The 25,568-nt window shown below is 38.7% G+C and overlaps 1 protein-coding gene across 9 annotated transcripts in view; it reads left to right on the plus strand.

Annotated features, from left to right (window-relative positions):
- The window catches only part of LRRC28 (leucine rich repeat containing 28), a 51,619-nt gene extending 26,313 nt beyond the window's left edge, over nt 1-25,306 (plus strand). For 6 of the 9 annotated variants that reach the window (XM_030281064.4, XM_030281063.4, XM_030281061.4 and 3 more), the window contains 5 exons: nt 5,544-5,750; nt 11,950-12,052; nt 15,439-15,614; nt 17,813-17,972; nt 20,862-25,306. In XM_030281064.4, the coding sequence (XP_030136924.1) occupies nt 5,544-5,750; nt 11,950-12,052; nt 15,439-15,614; nt 17,813-17,972; nt 20,862-20,934 (719 nt within the window). In that variant the 3' untranslated portion in view covers nt 20,935-25,306. Of the gene's footprint in view, nt 1-1,012; nt 1,062-5,543; nt 5,751-11,949; nt 12,053-15,438; nt 15,615-16,878; nt 17,016-17,812; nt 17,973-20,861 lie in introns of those variants that run through there. The other 3 variants (XM_030281068.4, XM_072934000.1, XM_030281066.4) reach the window with 3 other exon arrangements.
- The last annotated feature ends 262 nt before the right edge of the window (nt 25,307-25,568 follow it).

Raw genomic sequence — 25,568 nt, forward strand, 5'->3', positions numbered from 1 at the left:
CTATTACCCTTTGGAAGGGAGGAAGTATATCCAGTCCCTCTCCTCCTTCACTGTTTCAAGCAGAGCCTTGACTTGCAGCACCTTTTTATCATGATTTTCAGTTCTTTTTCTTTCCATTTTTATCCCTTAAGTCTAGAAGTTCTTGCTTTTCCTCCTGTATGACAATTTGGTTCTCTACCACATTACTACTAGTTTAAATACTTGGATTGACAGCAGCCTGAAACCTAGTATTATTTTTTACCCAGGTGCAAAATGGGAAGTCTAAACAAGATAGACCCTTGAGAAACACCCCACTAGTAATATTTTCTCCATCCCACTAATGTACCATGAGCTGTGATCCTCATGTGTTACCATTAACTAAGAAATTTCATCAAAGAAAGATAAACCAGTATGTCATGATTTATGTTTGAGAAGATCTGGGCTGCATTTCTGTTCTGCTTTCTATTTTTGTTCCAGTCACTGGTTACTCTTGGGTGCTCTTTCCCCTTAGAACAGTTGTAATGAGATGCTGAGGAGCACTGAGCTCACATTAACAGGTTCTACATTTCTTCTCCAGCCCTAGGCTGCTATCCCAGAAAATGTCCTATTCATTAAGAACCCTTGTGCCCAAACCTGCAATTTTGATATATAACCCCCTTTCTTTTTTTCAGTATTCTGGGATGGAATTTTTTTTAAGCAGCCTCATTTCATTTTAGTAATGGATGTAGTAATTTGCAGTGCTTTGTCCTTGATCCCATGAGGTATTCTGTCTCTGTCCTCATACACAGCATTATTCTTACAGGAAAAAATGATGCAAAAAACTAATTTAATATTTGATTTGTCCTCCTAATTTCTACTCCTTGTCAACATCAGTTCTTAATTTCTTGCTCTTAATTTCTTGTTGAGAAACCATTTGTTTGTCTGTGAGTTCCCATTTTCCTGCCCTCCTGGCAGTTTGCATTTAACCTCTGCAGCCTGACCTCTGAAGTGCCAGCTCTCTTTGCTGATCAGTCCCTTTTTCCATTCCTTGTAGGTTCTCTACTTTCCCTTAATATCCTGCTTTGAGGTGCATTCTCATGCAGGTAGGTCTGTAGCCCTTTCCTGTCCCCCTTTTTAACTTTACTGGGGTATAAGGACTCAGATTTAAAGTAAACCCTTCCCTCCCATACACTCAAATCCAACTGTGTATGTGTTTCATATATCTTTGGATTAAATTTTGGTTTATGGCCCATCAGGGAAAGGTGGGATTACTCTTGAAATGTAAAGAAAAACGGTTGGTTATTTTTGGGTCATGCAGCTGGTGAGGCCTGTACCCCCAGAAAAGATTAAGGAAGTTTGAATTGCCTTTGGCAATTACTCCATGTTGTATGGGCTGCTTATTTCCAGATGGTTTTTTTTGTTTGTTTTTTTGTTTCTTTTTTTTTTTTTGTTTCATTCACATAAAACCATGGGAATTAATTTGAAAAACTGGCATTTAAACCATCTGAATCAGAAATAGATTTTTTTCTTGATGCTAGTTATGTTTATACAAACAGTCCATTTTTTTAGAAGGTCAATAATTTTGGACATTCTCTGAAATCCTTTCCTGATTTTTTAAAGAAAAAATACTAAAGGTATGCTGATGTTTCTTTTTTCATTGTGTTGGGGGACAGATTTATTTGGCACCTTTTTGTTGAAAACGCTAACATACAAGAGGACTGTTCACTTTTCCATTTTTCCAAGTAGCTGGGAGAGCTCTTACAACAGATGCAAAAACTGCATTTTGGAGCTGAGTGATCCCTTCTGACTCTGCGTATTCTCAAGGGAGATAAGGATGAAGTGAATTCCCCAGTTTTGGAGCGGGGCCCGTGTGGGCCCGTGTGGGCCCGTGTGGGCCCGTGGCACCGCAGGCCCCTCAGGGCCCCTCAGGGCCGGGGGCGGCGCGGGGTGCGGAGCCCTGCGCGGTTCCGCGGGGTCGGGCGGTGTGGGAGTCCCGCTCTGTCCGCCCCTCCTGCGCACATTGGGACCAGATGGGATTGCCCAGCTCCATGTGCTGGCAGCGCTCCCTGCACATGGACACGGACGAACCAGCACGGGAACGTCACGTTTGGGCTCTGTCTGCGCAAATCTGTGTCCTCCTGAGCTGAGGGGTGGCAGAGCTACCGAGGAGTTGGGGTTTTATCTGGTTTCTGATATCAGAGTGGGGCTCAGTGCTCTGCTGTGTTGATTTTGATAGTGTGAACCCTAGAGCTAATATAAATTTTAAATTACACTTTTATGAATTTCATTTAAATGTAATTGGAACTCCTCAGTGTGGTCTAATGGTGATGTATAATGCTTGTCTCTTTCTTACCCTTGGGGGTGCTGGGGGGAATCGCTGAAAGTCCCTTTGTCAGCTCTTTTTGTTTGGGAATAGCCATTTTCTTTTCTAGATCTGCTGTAAATTTCCAAAGTTCACCTCTGGTATATCCTAGTGCTTAATGAGCTGACAGCAAGAGAGAGATTTGCAAGTCTTTCACTGTGTTTAGCCAAGGCTTTCTGCAGTATTTATGCTGCAAGACTTTAAAAACAAGGATAATAGTATTTAGTAACTAAAAGCTTGAAAAACTTATTAATGGACTGTTTATATTTGTGTTATTCCTCTTAATTGTTTCCCTTCACTTTAATGAGATGAAAACCAATTTAGTGTCATTAGTAAGTGTCTGAGCATGTTCTTCAAACTGAGCTTTGAGCACTATGGTGGGGAGTCTGGGGGTTATATCTTTAATATAAGGGTTATATCCTTAATATGATGGCACTTTGTTGTTTGGCTTAGTCTTAAACTTCATTGTGGGCCAGTGGGTGTTTGTGCAACATATGGCACTAGATGTTGAAAGTGGATGTTTACATCTGGTATGCATTGGGAGATTAAGGTAGAGAGGATGAAGTTTTGGGTATGTGTTTTTTGGATGAAGGATAAAGTGAGAATACTTTTATTTCCTCTTAGATTTGAAACATATCATTCTAGCAATGCCTTTGAAACTCTGCCAGCTTTGCCAACCGTAACATTTATGGGATTTTGGACCTAAACTGAACTAGAGAACTGTTTTTAGTGGCAGAGAAAAAGGTTAGTGCATGAAAATAGCTGGGCCTATTATTGACTGCATGTGGTCAGTGGTTTGGCTGAATGTAGGTGGCTCTTTTCCTGTCACTGTTTTCAAGCATATGGCTTTGTGATGAATATAAAACTCTTTCGAAATGAGATCTGCTGCAGTTCTTTTTGCACAGTAGTCTTGTGCTATTTAGTAGTGATTATTTTGCTTTTGTCATTTATTTTCAATCCTGTAGTAAAAAAAAAACCCTTTTCAAGTAAAGCTTATTCCTGTTGACATCAAAGCTAAGAGGTTTGAAGAATGTGATCATCTGTGTATAGCAGCTGCTTCTGTCAGTAATGTTTCTAAAAGGATGCATAAACTGTGTTGTTGAGTCTTTATTGTAGTTGATGCTGCGATTGTTTGCAGTGGGCAGAAACTCCCTCTAAATGTGCACATGCATTTTGTTTAATGATTACTTGTGTGAAAATCTCTAATACTGAATTACAACTTCCCTTTCTTTGCTTTTCATGTTTCCAGTCTTGAAAGTAACATTTATAGCAGTTTCTCCCAAGGTGAACTTTTTTCCATTGTGTAGAAGACAGCTTGGGTTAACCCAGTGTTTTGTTTCCTTCTTTGTGTGTAGTATACAAGGTGCAACCTCAGAGCTCAGGGAACAGTGAATTTTCTAGCTCCTGCTGCAGAGAGCTTAAGGGCACAACAGGTTCTGTTTAACTTTAACTTAAACAGTGTTACCCTATTTATATCTTTGTAAAAAATCTGGGTGATAGAGCTGTAAATTGTACAGATTGTGGATTGTGTAGATTGTCTGGTGTTTTCAGTGTAGAAGATTCTAGTGAATCTTGTTTTAGCAGTTCTCAGATGCAAAAGCTGGTTTCATTCAACTGAGAGCAAAGTACATTTGGGTCTGCAAGATGCTGAGAACTGCAGCAAGTTTTAGGGGCACAGAGCACTTCATGAGTTGGTTCCATTGCTGTGAAGTATTTTTAAAACAAAGCAAAACTGTTCCGTAGGTTTGGGGGAAATGTTATGGTTTCCTCCTGTTTGAGGGAAATAATATATAGAATTATCCAGTTTTTAGAGTTAACTGTAAAAGAATAACTAAATAAACAATGAGGTGAAGTGCAGAGCTGCTTAACATATTTTGAACGTATTTGTCAGTCGGTCCTGCATCCTGTTTCACAGGCCAGACATGAGGGAAAACACTGTTGCACAAATGAGGCTGCTTGTGTGATCATGTCTTACACATTTTTAAGAATTTAGTTTGTAACCTACATAAAAAAAATATACAATACTATCTGAAACACAAAATCAACTTTTAAATTCTTGAAATTAAAAAAAAAAAAGAAACTTCTAGATGCTGTAATTATTGCAACGGTAGATTAGAACTTAGAAATATCTTCCTACAATATAACATAACAATATCACTCACAAGTTATTAAGAAATTTCTTTGCTAATTTAAACTAGCCCTTCTGAACTGTATCATGAAGACAGAGCTGTTTTTCCCAAGCATGCTGGGTGAAAGACTGTCACTAAGCAAGAAGTGCTATGCATGTGTTTGTAACTCTTGTTGCAAGAGAATCTTAACTAATCCCTCATTGCATCCTCAATATTTAAAAAATTAATTTGAATTTTCCTGAGTTAGGAGTTGTGCAAAACATTCTCAATTTCAGCAAGCTTTGTAATGTGATTTTGTTTGCATTTTGGTTTGCTTTTTTTTTTCTTTCCTCATTCTGATTTAGGATTAGGAAAATTATTGATATTTTGACAGTAGTATTTGTCCCAATTCAGGAATGCTCTATGAAAGATCTCATGCTTGAACATACTGATAAAGGTTCCTAACTGATACTGATAATCTCCATCATCTTCATATTCCAGATCTTTTTGATACATGAAGATGATGGAGATTATCATGATTCCTCAGGTTTTAGCTTTTATATTTTTCAGATTCTCTGCTGCTTTAGTGTGCACTTCTGAGCTTCATATTAGGGGATGGTGAGCTCTCTTCACAGAGTAGGGAGACAAAACAATTACTTCTCCAGCTGGGACCAAGGACAAATGCTCCAAATCTCAGGCCCAAACAATGTGGACCAAAGAGAGAAAACAAGAAAGGGGCTTAATAACCTAAAGCTGAAATTGAACAATGAACTCCAATCTGCAAATGGAGCAGAACTGATCAAAGTGAGAGCCCCCAGGAGAGCTCGTGCATTTTGTGACCATTTGGGTTCACCCTCAGTGTAGCCCTGGCTGGGCTCTTGTGCTGCCCAAGGTGGATTCATTTAGGCCTCCTAATAAATCCCTACTTTATTCTTTAACTCCTCTGTTCTAGGTCAGCCTTCACAAGGCATCAGTCGGTATCAGTTCTCAACACGGATTGAGAGAATATTATCTACAGAAAGGCAGCTTTGCTGATGAACTTTAATTTATGTGAGAGGGTTTTTTTCTGGTGGTTTTTGTGCAAGTAGTTATAATTCTCCTTGCCTGTTGTGCAGAGGTTGGAGACCTGCGGGAGCTGCAGACCCTGGACATCTCCACCAACCGCCTGATGACGTTACCCGAGAGGCTGCACATGTGCCTTTCTCTGCAGTACCTGACTGCAGACAGGAACCACCTGTGGTCTGTGCCCCGCCACCTGTGCCAGCTGCCCAGCCTCAACGAGCTCTCCATGGCTGGCAACCGCCTGGCATTCCTGCCCCTCGGTGAGTCCCCACCTGGGGGTGGGAGACAGCAAAACAAACTGCCCGCCCCCAGAAAGCAAAAACAAAGCAACAAGTGAGTTTCTTTGGTGGTCCCCGCAGACTCTGTTTATGGAGCTGTCACAAGGATCATATTGTTGGAAAATATGTTAATAAAAAAAATGCAGGTTAAGGTTTCGTGGGTTTTTTTTAAAGCTATCAAATTTGCTTTATTTTTAGCTAACCGAGGGGAAAAAGTTTAAATGATGTGCTTAAATATAGTACTGTGTAATCTGAGTTCCACCACTTTGGGTAATGATCTGTTTCTGTTTGCTGGATCTGATGATTTAACTAAGATTCCTCAACTAGGGTTTGAAACTTGTTGTGGAGTCCCAGTAACTCCATATAAATTACTTTTCAGCATTAGGAGTGTCAGTACCACATAATCCAGTGCAGGCTTAGTTTGTGCTGTGTACAGGCATCCATCAAAATTTCCACAGTAGTAGCCCAGGGAGGAACTGATGTGCCTTTTGCTCAACCCTTTGAAAGTTTGGAAGAGTGGAAGCAGGTCAGGAGTGGGAGGTGCAGTCACTGTGTGGGGGTTTGCTGGGGGCAGTCACTGTGTGTTCCCTTTGGGAAAAGCAAATCCTCTCTGAACTTGTCACTTTTCAGCCCTGCCACGAGGTAATCTCAGCTGAGATACAGACACACATGCAGAGTGGCCCTGCCATCTGAATAACCATTAGTACTTTTTCTAGAATACAGAGTTTGGTGTTAATTAGGTGCAGATTAAGTTATGATAATCACATTGGAAAGAAGCTGGAAATTGAGATGGCTAAAAATGAGATCATGATTTCTAAATTAATTACATTGTATGGTTTTAACTTCATCTTTTTCGTACTAGCAGTTCAGTTTTTAAGGAACTTACTGATCTTTCTGAATTTTTTACCACCTTAGTTTTTATTACTGGAAAGTAAGTGCAAATAATGTCTCCAGACAAAGTGTTGCAGTTATGTCCCAGCATATGTCATTATATAAATGAGAAAACGATTTCCAGGATGCATCATCCAGATTCCACAGTACTAAAACAAGCAAATTGCCTTCCCTTATTTTGGCAAATATTTTTAACTCCCATGAGAGAGGAAGTTAAACAATTTTAATTTTGCAAAAATTCAGTAAGATGAGAAGTGTAATGTTTAAGGATAAAAGTTTTTGCTACTTTTGCACTAGTAGCTTACCTGTAAGCGAGCCGTGACCTGGATGAGCCATAGATCTGCCAAAGTTTTAAGTTCAAAAGGAGGAAATAAATCTCTAATATAATGACACACCTTCTTTTTTCTTTATTTTTAGACTCAAATTCAAAACATTCAAAAGGAACTTTTAAAATAACGGGAAACATCAAAGACTGTCAATTGACCTTGTTCAGTAGTTCTTAATAGTGACTCACTGGTGAACATTTGGAGATAATTTGCTATCTGTGGATATGAAACTGAATCATAAATCCTAGAGTTCAGAGGAAAAGCAGCACAGTATGAATGTAAATGTTTAATCCTTCCTCTGAAGAATCAGAAGGCTTCAGAGTGGTCAAGATATGATGAAATAAAGTAGAAGAGGGAGTGCATTGAAAAGCAAGAAGATTAAATCTATCTTCTGTTGCTTGGGAAAATACTTGTTTTGGAGTATTGCTGAAGTTAAGGCATAATTGTAGCATTACTTCTGCTTGCTGCACATGTTGGCTGGTGGGGCTTTCTGTGTATTCTTACATCCAGCTTCACTTTACCAGTTAATGACTGATAAGGATGCTAAATAATGGTGAAAAATACTGCAGAAATACTTTCAAGTGATACTCATGTAAATATTGTCAAAACAATTTTTTGCAGTTAGGGAGCTGTGTTGAAAAGCAGAGAATTTATTCATCTCCTGAGAGAATGGTTGAGGTTTTTTCTTTTTTTATTAGATGTGTCCATGTTAAAAGAAATATGTTTGAAACAAATTGCTTAATGCTTTTTAAAGCATTATTTACTTCATTTATTTCATGTGGTGGGTGACATCTACTCTGTCAACCAGGAATCCATTCTGCCTTGTCCAAGTTTGTCCCTTATAGCTGCCAGCCCTTGTTAAGTGTAGTGGAAATCTGCATTTTCCTGTTCCTGAATTGATGGATGCAAGGTTTATTCCAGCAGCAGCACAGCCCTGCTGGACAGGGATCAGGAGGTTCTTTGCCCTGTACATTCTTTTAAGTTTGCAGGCACGTGTGTCTTGAGAAAAACAGTGTAAAACTGTTAATCAGTTTTAAAATACAGCAAAAATACCTGATCCCACTCCCTGACTTTCAGAACAGGACGATAAACAAGCAGATGGGTAAACAATAGTGAATTACTAATTTGTTTTGCAGAATACACCTAAATCTTGGATATGCCAGTGTTTTATAAAAATCATTTTTCAGATGTATTTCAGTTTATACTGAAAGAAATTAGATGCCATGGATCTCTGCCTTTGGGTCTTCCTAATAAACTAATTTTTAAGAACAATTCCAAAAATTCTATATGTAAGTTGAAATGAAAGCTGCGTCCTGAACAGTTATATTATTGTCATGGTAACTTCATGCTCCCGTTGTAAATGGCCTTAGAAATCTGCTGATCATTGTATATCAATCTACTTACGACATATATTATCTTTTGACAGAAAATTAACTTCAAATTTTTAGCATTAGCGAGTGTTCCAGTGCCTGAAAACAAATTCCACTGCAAGCAGAAATGTGAATCTGATGACACTGCAAAAATAAAAATCATTTGTGTAATAAAGTACAAATATAATTAAAATAGGCCATAAATTCTCAAGTGTACTGGCAGTACAGGGGATGTTATGACAGCAGATATTCAGTATTATATCACTTTATTTGAGGGCTTATGTGCACTTTTTCTTTAGAAAATGGGTCTAGTAATTATCAGTGCACAGTAAACAAAGGTCTTATTCTACCTCAGTATATGCTGCTTTTGTGTCCATGCCCTCACAGTATGGTTAAAAGAGCATCAGTGCAACCACACAAGAGCTTTTGTTCCATCTTCAGCCATGTGGAATGCATATGCCAGGGCCCTGAGGTTAAAAAAAAAAAGGAAAAAAAAAAGAGGGAGAAAAAGAAAAAAAAATAGAATTGGGGTTTGTTCAGGACTCATGGCATTTGGTCATTTCTGGGAGAGAGGTCTTTGATCTGGGAGGCTGGAAGTAGGAAAGTGGAAATGTTTTAGACACAGTACAGTGCTTGCAAAAGCCACATGAAAACCTTCTTTGTAGCTTTAGCCTTTTCAGAGATGGGCAGCTTCCTTATTGCACAGAGTTCTTCAGAAGCATGGTTTTTAGAGAACTTTTAACAATATTTGTTGGCTGATATAAGACATAAAAATTAATGTGGATGGGATACAAAGAGCCTTTCAAAGTGATGATTTATTAAAATTTAAACTTTATGGATAGTGTTTGAAACTGGGAAAAAGTCTTTTGGAGTCTAGAAGATGCTTGGTTATTTAATGCAAAGAAACTCTATCAAAGGAACATTTATAGTTACAGGCTATTTGGCTTTGGGAATTGAATTTTTCCTACTGAGATATTTTGTCTAACATCCAAAAATTTGCTTTAATTACCTAGGAAATGCAGTCAACTCAGAACTTAGAATCTAAACATAGCATAAGATAAAGACAGAGGGAAGAGATGAGATGCAGCCTCACTCCCCCCTCTCAGTGCATATGAAAAGAACAGCTTTAGGGCTTTTTTTGACTTGCCTGATTTTCAGCCCATTTGCATACATCTGTGTAGAAACCAGCAAGATGAGCCTCTTTTAAAAATTTTCTGCCATTCTCTAAATTAATAAGTTAAACAGTAGCACATTCAAGCTACCCCAGCAACCCATAGTTTTCTGCTGGCTTTATTCTAACTGGCTTCTGCAACACGAGGGAGCATTCTCTGAACATTACACGTCCCATCCACCTGCTACCTGCTGTAAATTGTATTGCCTGATTCCTCACCAGCCTTACAATATTTTATGGTGTTACATTGCCTCTGTGTTGCAGTATTTTTATTCATTGTAGGATAACAATGGGGTTTTGTTTCATCTAAAAATATCCCAGAACTTTACTAAACTATTTTCAGCCCTGCAATAATGAGCCCAAATAAATCATCTTGTTGAGGTGATGCTCAGCAGCATCTCCAGCAGTGCCCATCAGTCAGCAGAGGGATTTGTGCTCCCATCCTGAGGCAGGACACTTGATGGATGCAGCAGATACTTCTGTGAGCTGGAATGTCTCTGGGACAGGGTCAAAGCAGCATGTGATGGTTGAATGTGTCCCTTGATGTCCAGTGCCTGCTTTGAACAAAGCCCAGATTATGGTCCCTGAAACCCCCCAGACTGTTGCAAAGCAAGGGCCTGTGTTAAAGGGAAAAAACCTCCAAACTCACTTTTTTTTTTCTGTTAATGCTTTTATTTTAGAAACTCTTTGTTTTCTGTTGGTATCATCACTTGTTTATATCACAGATTTGATATTGTGCCACTCCTCAGCATGAACTTTTAAGGTTTCTGGTGCTCACAGCTGCCATTCAAGTGGGTGACAGCTGAAGACATTCAGTATATTTTAAGATGGACACACGTTTGGGGAGGGATCACTCAAAATATCTGCACTAAGTGATATTTAGGGCTCTTGTGTGCAATAAAACTATTCAGTAATAAAGAAGAGTTTATATTACCTATTACTTTACTAGGGAATGAGAAGAAATCAGTATTCTAAATAGAATTTCTGAATGGAAATATCATGGAAATTGTTTTAATTTTTATTCTGATCTTGGTTATGATTACAAAGGGGACAGAAGAAGCTGTGCCCATTTCTTAAGTTACCCTTTTATTTCTGCCAGCCAAGGTAACTGATAAAGATGTGAAGTCAGAATTAGTCAATATTAATATTGTCTTGCTGTGGCTGATGCAGCCAAATGCTTGTTTATCTCAGTCTCTCTAAGGTCCTCATGAAAGTTTAACAAGTTGGGAGGCACACAGATGATTTGTGTTTTTCGTGGTGCAGTTTGTCTGGGTCACAGCCCTCCCATCCCGGGCAGAGGCTTTCAGACTTTGTTCTCCTGGTTTGTGCTTTGCACTAAACATAGAAACCTTTTCCTACCCCAGTGTCTGAAAGGGCATGGAAGTGACAGATAGAGTTGGGCTGCCCAGCTGATCCTTTCCTACACATCAGCTTTCTTACTAGTACAGAACTCGTTAGATTTTTCTGTTTAGTTCGATTTGGTGTCTTTTGAATGTCGCTCAGTTGTTTTTCACTTCTTTTAATAGCAGACAGTTTTACCACTCACTAGACCTTGCTAATAAGCAGAATTCTCATTTCTGAGAATTCTTCCAAGAAACCTAAATTTTCCCATTTAATTTTAATTTTCTAAGCAAAATAAAATAGATCCATAGTGATATGCTTCTGTCTAGAGGTATCTTAATAGATTTCTAGTCCATGAAGGCATTACTTAATCATGCTGTACTTGCTTCTTTTGACTACCAGCCATGAATATTTTAAGAGCAGTAATGCAATCAGCACACCTCCAGAAGTATTGATCATTTACAGCAGCCACAACTTTTGATGTCTAACATTCTGCAGTTTAATGCTTTGTGTTTTCTTGGGCTCTGCAGTTCACTACATCACACAGACTCGTTTCTGAATGACTGCACTTGTATTTGGTTAAGGCTAATGAATCCCAGCAAGGATCCCTCCTTGGAGAAGAGAAGGAGGGGGACAGAGCACATTCTTGTGTCTGTCTTGCCCACTTTCCCAAAGATAGAGAAGCTGTGATTTCACTGACATGAGGCCAGTTAATGAAAGCAGGTTTGACCTTATGAACTTGAAGTATGCACTGAGGATTTGAAATCAATTGTCCCTTTGCTTCTTCAAACTGACTTCAGAGTTTGTCAATGTTAAAATTTAATTATTTATAATGGGATTTTCAGGGCTTCTGAAAGGGGGCTTTGTTTTGTTTTAGTAATTTGAAATGCTTGCTTCTAAACAGCTTTTCAGCTCATCCATAATAAAACCATTGGCTGAAATTTTACAACTGAGAAGTACTAATTTATGTTTGCTTACATTGAGTCTGATTAGCTTATTTATAATTAAAGAGAATTGCTTTGCTTGTAATTGTCACTATGTCATCCTTTCTCCCCTTGACTTTTCTTGTTTTCTAACCCCAGATTTAGGTCGCTCTCGAGAGCTGCAATATGTTTATGTGGATAACAACATTCACCTGAAAGGCCTCCCATCCTATCTGTATAATAAAGTCATTGGTTGTAGTGGGTAGGTATGAATTAATTCAGATGTCTTGTGTACCTGTCCTTGTAAAATCTCTCCTGTATGATACAATTAGTTATTTTTTTGTGTGTCTGTGATTGATTCAGAGCTGATGTTACTTGGAGGGGATTACTGCAGCTTCCAGCTCTGTTTTATTTTTGTAATAAATCTTCTGTGTTAATTGCTGCCTTTTGACTATTTTGGTATTAAGGCATAACAGTGAAGTTACCCTGAAAGAATTTGTAATAATAAGGCCTAGAGCTGACTTTAAAAGTTGGCCAAAGGTGTCTGCTTCACAGAGTTTCCAGAACTAAAGAATGAACAAAATAATTTTTAATATATTGCAGCGTGTCTTTGCTTCTAAGTGCTCACATTTCTGTAAGTTGTTGGTCATATCTTGAAAAGTCACGTGCAACTCCTTCACTCATTTTACATGCCAGTATCAGCTTCTTGTAGGTCTTGGTACCTACTAACTAAAGTGACTTTTTTTAGGAGTTATGGATTGACAGGTTTATTTTTACTTGTGGATTTTAAAAATATCCTGGGCTGTCTCATGTTTGTGGTTAGAATGCAAGAAAAAAGTGGTCTGTGTAGGACACTGGCTTAATTCTTTCTGCCCTGACACTGGCATAAATTAGGATCAGCACCCCTGATGAATGGAGCCTTACTGGTGTAAAACTGATCAGAAGAGGATTGTCCCCATTACCATCTAATTATAAATTTCTGGTATGCTCACTCTCAGCAGATCTCGCATTAAATATAAATTCCCTCTCTACAGCCTGCACTCTGCTGCAATATGGGAGATGCTGAGTCTTGGCATTTAAGGTTTTTCTAATATTCCCATGTCAGCTGCTTGGTGATATTTAAATACTTGCAGTTGGATTACAGTTCTGCTGAACTGTGTGACTCGCAAGCTTTTACTAATTTTGTTTTTCAGGAAGGATGAATTCTAGCCTTTTTTCTTTCAGAACTGATTGTAAATTGTTAGACAGACATTAAATTGACCTTACATTTAACAGAATTGTATTGATTGTAACCAAAACTAGTAATAATAATGCAGGAGATGGTCCAACTGTTCTGCCTATTTCAGGTGGTTTTATACAACAACCATGTCTTTTTTTTTTTTTTTTAAGTTTTCATTTTATACTCAGTGAAAATAATTTTATCTTTGCACTGACCTTTGTGATGAGCCTACCAGTTCTTTCTGCTGTTCTTACATGTACAGTGCTGATGAGACCACCTGCTACTGTCTCTGATATTATAAATCTAGTACAGAATTACAGACTCTAGTCTTAAAAATCTAGTATAGAAGAGACTAAAGGCGTTGCAAGTGTTGCAATGAAATTTATTCTTGTAATGCCTCTGTAGAATGAAAAGTGATTTATTTCCTTAATAATGAATAGTAAAAAGAGATAATTTCTAGTAAGAAAAATGTTTGTATTTGTGCACCAAACATCCTTGTCTTTGGTGTGAATCTGTCTTGAAATATTACAGATTATTTTTAAGAAAAAAAAAAATCAGTATGGGAAGAACACATATATATTGTTAAGAAACCAAAGGGTTTATTTGATAATGTGCTGAGAGACTTTAAAATTGTGTAATAATGGTCATGTGAAGAATTTCTGTGTTCTTTCCAAGAAAGCATTAGTAACCAGGCTAAGGTTTTCATGGGTCAGGCAAGAGTTGAAGATCCAGGCTTTAGTGCTCTGTCTGGCCCTCCACTGGAGAATAAAATCTGACAAGCTGCTGTTACTGACATAAAGCTTGATTTCTGAAAATAGAATATAAATTGCCTTGTGTAAGTATTGAATCTCTGTCTGGGCATCCTGCAGTCAGACTGACTGAAAAAAGTCTTTTATATGAGAGGTGATGATCTCAGCACTCAAAATAAATTTTGATCTTATTTTTTGCAGATTGGATTTCATAGTCCCCAGTTAGGGATTTGTCAGTCTTGTTGAAGGCAGCCAATAGGTGGTCTCAGCTTTTTTTTCCCCTCACTTATTTATCCACTAGGCTTCTTCTGCAGCTCCTATTTTTCCCCAGCTGTTTAGACCATCCTCTGTTCCAATTTTTAACCTCTATGGATTTTGTGTGTGGCATTAATAGCCTCACCCTTTACATGAAGTAGACCAAATGTCCAAGCTCTGAACTGCAGAGGCTGTAGTGAGTTCATGGGTTTGTTCCTTAGTGAGGTTGGTAAGGGGTTATTCAGCTTGAAAATACAACATTATGGATTTATTTACTGTCATAACTCATTGGGAATGGATCACTGGAATACTGGATCTCTGGATTCCCATTTAGATTTTAACCTCACTAATGGGAAAGTATTAAATATTTAGAAAGAGACTTATTGACTTGCTTGCTGTTTGATGCTGCTCTTTTTTGGTTGATTCTCTGGGCTGTTTCTCCTTTAATCAGAAGAGAGGAGATTCTTTGCTGTCAGAGGAGTACTATGAGACTTCTTTCACATCTGATAAATTTGAGAGTGGTACCTCCGTTTTAGGTCTAATAGCTGGGAAGGCTGACAAATTTGTGTTTCTGTTCCATTTGTTAGGACTGGCCCTAACAAGTTGCTCTTGGCTTCAAATTTCAGTTGTCATAAACAATTCCAATTCCCCTGTTGACTTCCCCAACCTCTTAGTAGAATTTTCCTATGCGTGTCTCTCTGGTATGATCGCTTGCAACAGGGATCACGTAAAGAGTTATTATTTTTACTACAAGCTAAGTTTCTCTCTTTGGATCCAAATAACCTTCCCTTTCCATATATGATTTGGGAAGGGCAAGGCTAATAGACTTACTAGGCTATCTTCCCACTACAGCATTGCAGTTGTTTTTTATTTTTCCTTCATCTGCCCACCCCATGCCCTCCAAGGGAACTCTGTGGATGGGGAAAGGTGTGGTACAGAATCACCCAGTAGCACTTAAAATACATTTTTTGGGGAGCTGGAGTTTGTTTTCAGCTGGTTGATCCAAGGCATGGGAAGCAAACTGTTAGTAAGAAACTGCTCTCTCAGTAAAGGATTTACTAACGAGAGGCTAAAAGAGATTGCCATGTGGGCAAAGTAATGGGTGCGTAGCATACGTGGTTCACCCCCTTGGGGTTGTGTTCTCATTTCTTTATGTTATTTGATGAGTAATTCATCCAAATGTCCCATGTCTAGCACATCACAGAAGGTGGGAATCTGTAGAAACATAGAATCATAGAATAGTTTGGGAAGGGACCTTTAAAGGTCAACCCCACCAGGCACTGCTCTTTGCAAGGAATCCTTGAGGGGTGCTGCACTGGAGAACAGTATCAGGCTTACTTTGGGTTGGTCATCTGGGTTTCCCTATAAAGTTACTTTTATTATTTTTTTTTCTAACCACTTTCTAAATATCTTGTGTCCTTCTAGTTGTGGTTCTCCAATTCAAGTTTCAGAGGTGAAACTGCTCTCTTTTTCATCAGGCCAGTTAACTGTGTTCCTGCCAGCAGAGGTGAAATCTATAGGGACAGAAACTGATCATGTCCTGCCTTTGCAAGAACTGGCCATGAGGACCCTCTATAACACCTACTACAGGTTTTTGAAAGGTATGAAATTTCTGCTTTCTTCAGATGAGAGAAAGAGTGAAAGCATTTTCTGGCAGTGATAGGAACATTTCTAACAGTTCTTCAAAGGCTTGGGCAAAGATTTATACTTTAAAAGATTTATTTAATCAAATTATGTTTGAAATGCTGTATTAGAACAAAAATGTCCAATATCAAAAACCAGAGTTCCAAATACTATTTCTGAGGTCAAGTGGTGCTTATAAATGGTTTCTTACTTGAAGTCTTTATGAAGAAGGATGCTTTTTTTTGCAGGAGAAACTCTTTAATGGAAATAGATGAGAAATACAGTTCCTGAGGCAAGATCAGATGCATCAGCCAACAATGCAGCTCCTTGCCAGGCAGCACACTCCTAAACTGGCAGACTTGTTATACATAAGGCAGATGCAATGCGAGCAGCCCTCGGCCATTTCGGCACAGCGTGACAGCTGAGCTGCTTTAGTTCTGCCCCAATTCAGGCTCTCTGCTCCAGAGTGGCCCTTGGTTATCTGGTTCTGCATCATGCAATCACATGAGTTAGCAATATCTGATGATAACCTTCAGATCCTCTCAGATCTGGATGTGTTGTGACTCCCCACTGTTGATGCTATCTTGGGAATTCTCAGCTTTAAAGGTCAAAGGAGAAAGCGGAAGAGTGGAGAGTTCCAGTGGGAACATGAGAGGGGTTGTGGAAAGGGTCTCTTTGTATCTTGTCCACTGGAGTAAATCCTCACTGCTTTGCCAGAAGTGTACAAGGAAGTCTGCCTTTTCTCACCCACATGTGACTTGCACAATCGTTTCTGGAATCCAGCTGTGTGGATGTGGTTCCTGAAGATGCCAGTGAACTTTGGTTTGGGAATGGGAAGGTGATACTGCAAAATCAGTTTATGAACTGGCTTGTAAACAGTTTTATATAAGGCTGTGAGGATTACACCTCTTTGCAGCCAAGATGCAGAACCTGAAAAAGATGGATTTATATATCCATATACACACTCCCATAGCTATGTCCTATTCTGAGTGACCTTATTAAAGACTCTGGGCATTACCACTGCAACAGCCCAGTTCTGGTGAGCAGGAGCAGTGCCTGTGTCAGACAGGTGTATGATAATGCTGTGCTGGGGAAGCAGGTGGCACATATGATTAAAGTAGCAGATTTCATCTGTCACTGCCTAAATTTGCAGTTTCAAGAGTGCTGTTAAATACTTGGCAGTTGCTGGGGAAGTGACAGAAGTGACTGGACTACTTTTCCTCAATCTTTGCTTGGCTGCAGAGTGTGACCTTTTCTTTCTGACGCACATGTCCTGCTCATCCTCTCCTTGGGGCTCTTGTGGTGCATTGTGTGTGGGGCTCAGCCTTGCAGTGTTGGAAAGCTGAAACCAGTGTGATACCATAAAACTGATTTATCAGGTACTGCATCTTGTCTTGATTACTCAGCACCTAAACTCACTCACCTGTCTTGGCTGTCTCTCAGTTTCTAGATGGAGATTAGCATGTGGGGTTTAATTTATAAAACATTGTGTGGCTTGGGCCAGGCCTGGGAAAGTGATGGTTCTTTCCCAGGAAATGACCCTGGAGTCCCTTTTGGTGAAAATGATGGCATTTTGTAGGCTGTGGGGGAACACTTAACAGATGAGGAATGTATCGATCTTTTTAGAGTGGTCTCTTTGGTTGGGCCTGTGAGAATTATGCTGGGCTGGATTGAATTTCAAGTAATTCCAAATACTGCAAATTCCTTTTTGCTGATGATGGAGTTTGGGCTTTGTAGTGAGGTTAGCTATCCTGCTGGATTGGTTGCTGAAATACATTAATAAAATACTACTGATGTCCTTTTCATAAGGTTGTATTGTTATTAGTTACTAAATATCTGTCTAGATCATCTCTGTGTCTAAAAACCCTTCATGATCTTTTAATCCTTTCAAATATTTACTCAAGCTATGATATTTTCACCTGGATATTTTAGCCCAGTTAAACTTATGCCCACAGATGCTAAACTTGTACATGTAACTTCAGCTTTTTGAATTAAGACATAGAAAGCACTATGTATCTCACTTTAATTGTGGTAATTTGTATTACCTCATTGTTTTGACAAAACCTTAAGAATGTGAGGCAGCTGTTTTCTTGGATTGTTCATGGATCATGCTTGTATTTGCCTTTATCATGCAATAATTTTATTATAAATATTTTTTGTTTCTTTTCTTCTCTAGATTTAAACTTTCTGACTCCAATCTCACTACCCAAAAGCCTCTTGGAATTGCTGCACTGTCCCTTGGGACACTGCCACCGCTGCAGCCAGCCTATGTTTACCATTGTCTACCCAAAGCTCTTTCCCTTGAGGGAAACTCCAATGGCAGGATTGCATCAAGGGTAATTATACAGGAAATTACACTGGGGTTTCATTTAGGAAGAAAAACACCTTATAGAACAAAGCATATTCTTAAGGATTTTTTTTTTTTTAATGTACCATTTCAGATCCAAAGTCCCTAGCCTGTGATTGCATGTATACGTTGACAAATATTTTATTCATGAGTCAACTAAAATATTTCTGTTCGACTGTTAAAAGGCTCTTATATATGCTTGTCTCAGCCTGGTGGTGTAAGACAGGAAAGGGTTTGGATAGGATGGGATTGAGCTGTTTGTGGTAGTGCAGCACATGCCTGGCAGTTCTGTGCCCTGGGAAGGAAGTGCTACCTAACACCAGTAATTGCCCTGATGGTCTCAACCCTGACTTCAGATTGCCACCACCAAACAAAAAGTGCTGCAGAATCAAGATGGAAAATAGCTCTAAAGCTGGAGCTTAATTAAAGTGTTCTGCAGTAAAATACTCTTGTTTAATTTCCACACTAATTAACTTGAGATATGCTGTGGAAGCATTCTGCATAGGAACATACATTTTGTAGCAATACATGTTTTTAATAATACTTCAGTTTTATGGTTGTAGCAGTTGTGAAAGTGTCTGCAGGATTCACAAGTCAAGTGCACAAGCCCACACAGACTTGCTGACCTACTGGGCAGTACAGTCATGGAAGGGACTCAAAATGGGGATATGGTTCAGGGAATGTTGCCTTCATGTAGATAAAGATATAAAATGCCTTTAAGGTGGGCCCTGATTGTTTTGCAGTGAGTCTTTCCCTAATCCTTATTAGTGTGAGTGGATACTGTAACCTTCCATGATATCAATGAATCCACTTTCTGCGGCAGAAAAGCATCATCTGAGAAATTTCAACTTGTACTGTTTGAAAAGTAATAAAGGAGGTTTAAAGCTAAGTCACTTGGAGTTAAACAAAATAAAGGTAATGTTACAGATTCTTGTTAGAGAATTCAAGTCAAGCCATTAATTACAAAGCTGATAATTACCTGCTAAAGCTGGTGGGCAGAAAAGTGCTCTAAAAAGAAATGTTTTTGAGATTACTTGTTGGTGTCTATATAATGCAGGAACACCATTTAGTTCCTGGCCTGTGGAAATCCATTGATTTGATAGTTGATTTGATCTTCCATAAAAACAGGAAACTGCTTTTCAATAGGAAGACCTTCAATAAAAGAGAAGAGGCTAATGGATGGTTCAGGTTGATGGTACCTGTTTTACACAGCTGTATCACAGCCTGTTGTGCTGTGAGTTTGTAATATGAGAAGCATCTGATTTGTAAGCAATTCAGCTGTATGAAATGAAGCAACTTAGGTATGCCAAATCTGGGCAGCAGCCAGAGGGCTGCATAAATGCTATTTTGGAAAAGCCATCTTTCTTAGAAAGATCTGATTGCAGAGATTGCACACTTCAATTTGCCACTCTGTTACACTTCAGTCATATGTCGAAATCCAGTGAATTTCATGTTGAGTGAAATAATTAACTTCCATATTACAGTCATAATATTCTTAGTCATGTTATAATCATGCTATAAAGAATCTCTTTCAAACATTCAACAGTATCATTTTCTAAGAAAATGATGGAAAACTACTGGCTCGTCACTAAATCCATCTATTACCCTGAATAATTCAACAATGTGAGAGTTTGGACTACTTTGTAATTAATTGCTAAGCATTGCTCATTGTAGAAGTTACAGTTACAAGATGATAGACATTATCAGTAGACACTTTTAGGAATTATTAAAGCTAAGACTCCACAAAAACATACTTTAAGCTGTTTTGGAAGAACTCTGTATTAACATTCTAAAATATAATAATTAAAAATACGTATGGTTTTCAGTTGTTTCAAAAATAGTTATCATTCCTTCCCTTAGACAGGAATGTACTGTGTTCTGCAAAATGCCTTTAATGAATCCAGTCTTAAGTAGCTGACATTTGATGCAAATCCACAGAAAATGAGATCTAAACAGGGCAGCCTGTCATCCTTATCTCTGTAGCTTGTGCGCTTGACGTGGTAAGATTATGTGGAATTGTGGAGGTGTGATAGCTGGTTTAGAAAGATGTGAAGGACAGGGTTTCTGTTCTAAAGAGCTTAAAGTGACCATGAAAACACACAGGGTAGGGATCCTGGGCGTTTGAGCAGCACTGATTAGCACATGCCACATCCATGCCAGTAACTCCTGCCTGGATTTCCGTATCACATTCTGTATCCTCTTGGAGGGAAGGAGAGTTACGCGTTGGACTGGATTTCTGTATCTGAAAAAGCACAGATGCCATGAGCACTGGGTAAAGTGTGATTTCTGGGTTAGTGAAAAACAGATCTGAACACTTGTAAGGCAGATATCTCAGTCCCTGCCAGGGTGGAGCAGGAGCAGGGTCACTGTGAGGCTCGGATCACACTTGCACAGTGCCATTCCTGCTGCACTGCGTGGCACGGTGTGACAGCACTGCCTGTCACTCATCCTTTTTGAAGATCTGCTTGTTCACTCTGCTAAGCAGGGAGGACACTGGCCTTCAGTCATTTCATGCCTACAAGCAGTAATTTAAGAAACACACGAGCAGTGCCGAGGCTGCCCAGCTATTTTCCTGTCAGCTGCTAAACCTGCTGGCTGTGACACTCGGGCACACCCTGCTCAGAGAGAAAAACCACACACTGCTGCTCTAAACCCAGTGTATAAGAAACCAGGGAGGTTTTGAGAACCCCTGCAGTGTTTCCCTGCCTTGGTGTCAGAGACAGCAAATGAACCTGTGCTTTTCTGGGCTGTGGAGATGGGCTAATCCCATATTTTACAAACCAGCACGTTGTCTGTGTGGAATGGAGCCAGGAGCTTTAATCTTTACTGACAACTGTTCCCCCCCTCCCCTTTTGTTGTTTTTTTTATTTTCTCCTAGGAGGACAACTGTTAGTTTTGTGGCATACTGCTGTTCCACCCAGTGTCTGCAGACTTTTGACCTACTGAGTTGATAAACATTTCAACCTCCTCAGGAGTGCTGCCAGTGTAAAGCTGCATTTGACGCCGTGTCCCCGTGGTACTGGAATACCGTGTGTGCTTGTGCCAAAGCAGCAGAAGTGCCCAGTCAGGAACACTCTGAGGCACTTAAATCCTGCCCTATCAAATCTGGATGAACTGCAGGAACTTTTCAGAAGTGTAAATACTGAGCTTTTAAAAGTATTAATTTCTCTCTCCTCTAAGGCAGCACACAAACCAAACACATTCACAAGCTCTGACTTCAGGATTTCCAATATTTTTCAAATGTGCCTGATTTCAGGTTGACCCATTGCATCATTTGAGGCAGTTGCATTCCTCTACATGGAAAAAAAAAGTTCAGTTGTAGCAAACAAATTTTCACTTATTCATCCCTATCTTCTTCCTCTGTACAGCTGGAATCAGGTGTATTGCTGTAAGCCTGCAAAAACCTTTGATGGATCCCTCTGACTTTTCCATAGAATTCAGCTTTATTTTCTCCCTCTCATCTTAATGTTTACTGCAGCAGAGTTACCCCAGTTGTATACCAAGTCTTTGACAGTTCTCTGTGGTATTTAAATCCACATGCTAAAAGCAGATCTTTCTTTCTAGTATCATTAAATACCACAGTTATTTAATGGGAGTAACTAGGATATGTCTGGAGACTGAAGATCCTGTTTCAGTGAAGACTGGTACTGATGCCTACAGTAAGGGCTCTTGCTCCAGCATGTTTGAGGGTGTGTTGTCTTTATTTTCATTGCTTTATTTTTAGAAATAGTTCTCCTTTTGTTCCATGGAATTCTTCAGGAAGAAGACAACTTTAAGTATCAATTTCCCTTGGAAAAAATCCAACTAGTAATATGATAGTAAATCTTTATATTTATTGTATTTTTACAGTTGCAGGCTATAGATCTGCAAAGAGCTGGTCTTGATCTTTTTCTAGATTCAGCATTTGGCTGATTTGTCCAAGTGTGTCAGTGGAGAAGGCTGGAAATCCAGGAGCAGGTGTGTATCTCCATGCACAGGTATATTTGCACACACAGATACGGGCACAGAAGGGCTGGGACATTTGTTTTTATACATTAATGGCAGATTTGGTACAAATTGCCACTCACTATTGTATTTGTGGGAATCTTTTTTTGTTACATCTTGTTTATTTTAAATAAAGAACAAAGGATGGAAAAAAGGCCCAAAATGCCTACGTGACTAAAGATTTTTATTTTATACTGAAACAGTTTATAGATGATCAGCTCCTTTTGATTTGTTTTTGAATATATAATATTTTTTTAATATAATTTGTTCTTTTTTTTTACTTTCTATTTCTTAGGTATAAACCACTTGTTGATTTAGCACAGTGTGCTGCTCTGTGCAGTAGGTAGTTACAAGCTGAAATAGATATGAATGAAACAGTTTGTTATAAAAATGGCAAGATAAAGAGACTTATTTGGTAGTGTATTAGCATATGTTGTGGTGAGGTGTGCGTACTTTGAAGGCAGGAGGCATTAAAATGTTTTCCTGTTGCCAAAGAAGCATTTGTTCCCTCTGCAGGATTCCTGGCATCTCTTCAATAAATAGAGTATCTTAAGAGCTTAAAAGAGCACCAAAAAGGCAGTTTTGAGGTGGAATTTTTAGGTTGTGCATGTTACTTGTAAAAATCTTTCCTGGTTTTATTGGGTTGGTATTAGAGAGTTGAATTAGCATTAAGAAATGTAGAACTTAATCATTCAGGAATGCAAGTATCATCTACTGCTTAAGAATTGTGAAACTTTCTAAAATAAATCCCATTTATTAAATCTGCTTTGCAGTAGGGGAAAGAGCCATGTCCAAGCAGCCTTGGTGCTTTTGGATTTCTGTCTGTGTTGTTTCCCAGGTTTGTTTCCATGTTGGAATCCCAGCAGGCCCAGCCACCCCACAGGGTTCACTGCTGAGGCAGCAAAATCCACCTTCAGCTTCATCCTTTTCTTTCAGTACCTCAGAGCTGAGGTGTAAATTGCCCATGTACAATTATATCTCTGTCAGAAATGTGCAAGTGTAGGACAGAATCCACTTTTTTAAAAAACAGATTATAAAAGCTATGGTAGTGTTACAGATGTTAATTTTATACGATACTCCAATCAGGAATTTTTAGTATTGATTTTTACTGTGGCTTCCTCTGTCTTTGAAGAAGATGTTTTCTTGGAAGTTTTTGTCCTCTTTTTATAGCAAGTTGTAGACTTGAAATCACAGTTTATATCTGAATTAAGTCTGTAAATACTATTTTGGAGTTAAACCTGGCTGTGATCACCTAAAAGACATTAGCATTTGTTTTATTAGGAGTCAAGAAGAGTGAAGCTTGATTGTATTATTATAACTTTCTTTTTCTTCCCATAATCTAATTACTTCTTATTGAGTCTGCACCAGTCTCTTTATTATTGTCTCCAAGTGCAGTTCAGAAGAAATTTAGCCTGTTCTATAAGCAGGATGAATCTTAACTAACACTTTAATAGATGATATTTCAAGAATGGAATGTTCAATAAATAAATGACTTAAACATGCAATTGAAGCTGAAATGTCATGCCCTATTTTTATAAAACAAAGAAGGGGAAAGCCAATATATAGACTGAGAATGCAGCTTAAATTCATGTTTGATGTTTTGGGTTTTTTTTTTTAATATGAACAGTGTTTGTATTCTTCTGTATCTTTGGGTGATATTCTTCTAGATTAAAATAACTCCATTCTCACTTGTCCAAATTTTTCTAAAGTTGTTCTGCTGTAAGAGTATTTCATAACCAGCAAGTATGAGAGCCAGCTATGCAAATTGCAGAGAGGGATTTTGTTGCTGATTGAACTGTGCATCACTGGTTTTTGAAGGTGCCACAGTACTTGGACTTCTCTTTAGTTGGTTTGTTTCTGGGTAATTTTTGATTTCTTGCTCTGGTTTGTCAGGTTAGTTCCCAACTAGGTGATTTTTTCTGTGTACTGCAAAACATCAGGTGCCAGATGTTGAAAAAAATGACAATTTAAGAAGTTTTTTTTTGTTAACAGTAGATCTTAATTCTTCGCTTAGGGTGGAAGCAGGAAAAGTTTTGTTGGTTTTTTTTTTTCTCAAGGCATTACAAAGAGAAAGGTGCAGGAGAGGGATGAGATAAAATAAGTCTTTAACCCATTGATGCTGCTATAAAATTTTTCTAAGTAAAGATTAACTCCAATTATAATTAGGGATCACAGGCATAATTTTTGTCTAAGTTGTGATAATAGGCATCATATTAATAAAATTCAAGCCCTATCTAGAGGTAGCCTTATGTTGTGCCATGAAGGAAATGGAGGAATCTCTGGCTTTGTTTAAAAATCCTTTTGAGTGCTTTTGACGTGGACATTGTTACATTCAGAGCACTGTTCCTGGCAATCTTCCTCATCATCTCTCAGAGGATCAGAAATGCCCTTTCCTGTGCAAAGAGCAAGGTCTAATATAAAGAAATGTGTCTTTTTTCTGTTTTGATGCTTCTCCTGGGCTCTTACCATGGTTCATTACAAACCTTCTATTTACTTGGTTGTGGTGAGGTTGAGATGTTGCTCTGAGCAGAGCGGTGCTGTTTATTGCCAAGTTGGCTTCAATTCCTGCAGATTGAATTCTGCTGAATCCCTTTTTCTGGCATTGAAGGGAGCACAGGACTGTTCTAACACCCGTGTGGGAGCAGCGTGTCAGGTTCTACTGACATCACAGCCCAGCTGAAGACTGGAGAGTGACAAACCTGTCACTAGAGAGGACAACTGGCTTTGGAAGGCCACTTTGGCCCCAGCAGAGTGCTACTGATAACAGAAGAACTTTTGCCTTGATGTCAGTGGACAATGGGTCAAGTTTTAATTGATGAGAGGGAGGAATGTGTGTTACCATCTTTGTATTTCTTGCAAAAACTGGGACGACAGTGGAATCCATGGCTGCTGCTCTGTTTGCAGCTGCACTTCCATAATTCCAAGATGTAACTATCTTTGCCCCTTACCTCTCTCTTAATACTACTCATGTTGTTGCAAAATGTTATAGTTAACCTTGTGATGGGAGAGGCTGAATAAATTGAATCCAGAGATTTTATTACTTTTTTGTATTACAGACCTATTTTGTAGGAAACCGAAGGTCTGGTGGAAAGAAATGGCAATGTTCACGTGAAGTCTTCATTGCTTTTGCTTTTATGTGCCCTTTTTTGGATTATAACTTGAACTCTGTTTGCAACTGAGTTCATTCTGTGTCTGTGGAAAGCATATGTGCATTGCTTTCTTGCTCTGTATTAACCAAATGTCATTTAGTGTGAAGGTGAGCTTGCTAGATGGTTTATTTAAAGTTAGTGGTGCGAATTATTGTATGTGCTTGTTAATAAACTATATTTTTGGATAGAATTACCATTCATTAAAATTAACTAAATTCTTGCTCCTGGGACTATTAAGCTATGTTAGAATGTAGCATTTAATTTACATTTCAGTTCATTTGCATGGTAATTAGCTAATAAGTCGCTTGTCCCAAGGCTGAAGAGGTGGGGTGAAGACACTTAAAAGCACTCCCAAGCCCAAAACACCACTTCAATTAATTTAATCCCTTTGTCTTAGACAATGTAGTTCATCAGATCTTGCATAATAGGAACAAAACCCATATGGAAACGTT

Source organism: Taeniopygia guttata, chromosome 10 (genome assembly GCF_048771995.1).
Source record: "Taeniopygia guttata chromosome 10, bTaeGut7.mat, whole genome shotgun sequence".
Classification (NCBI taxonomy): domain Eukaryota; kingdom Metazoa; phylum Chordata; class Aves; order Passeriformes; family Estrildidae; genus Taeniopygia; species Taeniopygia guttata.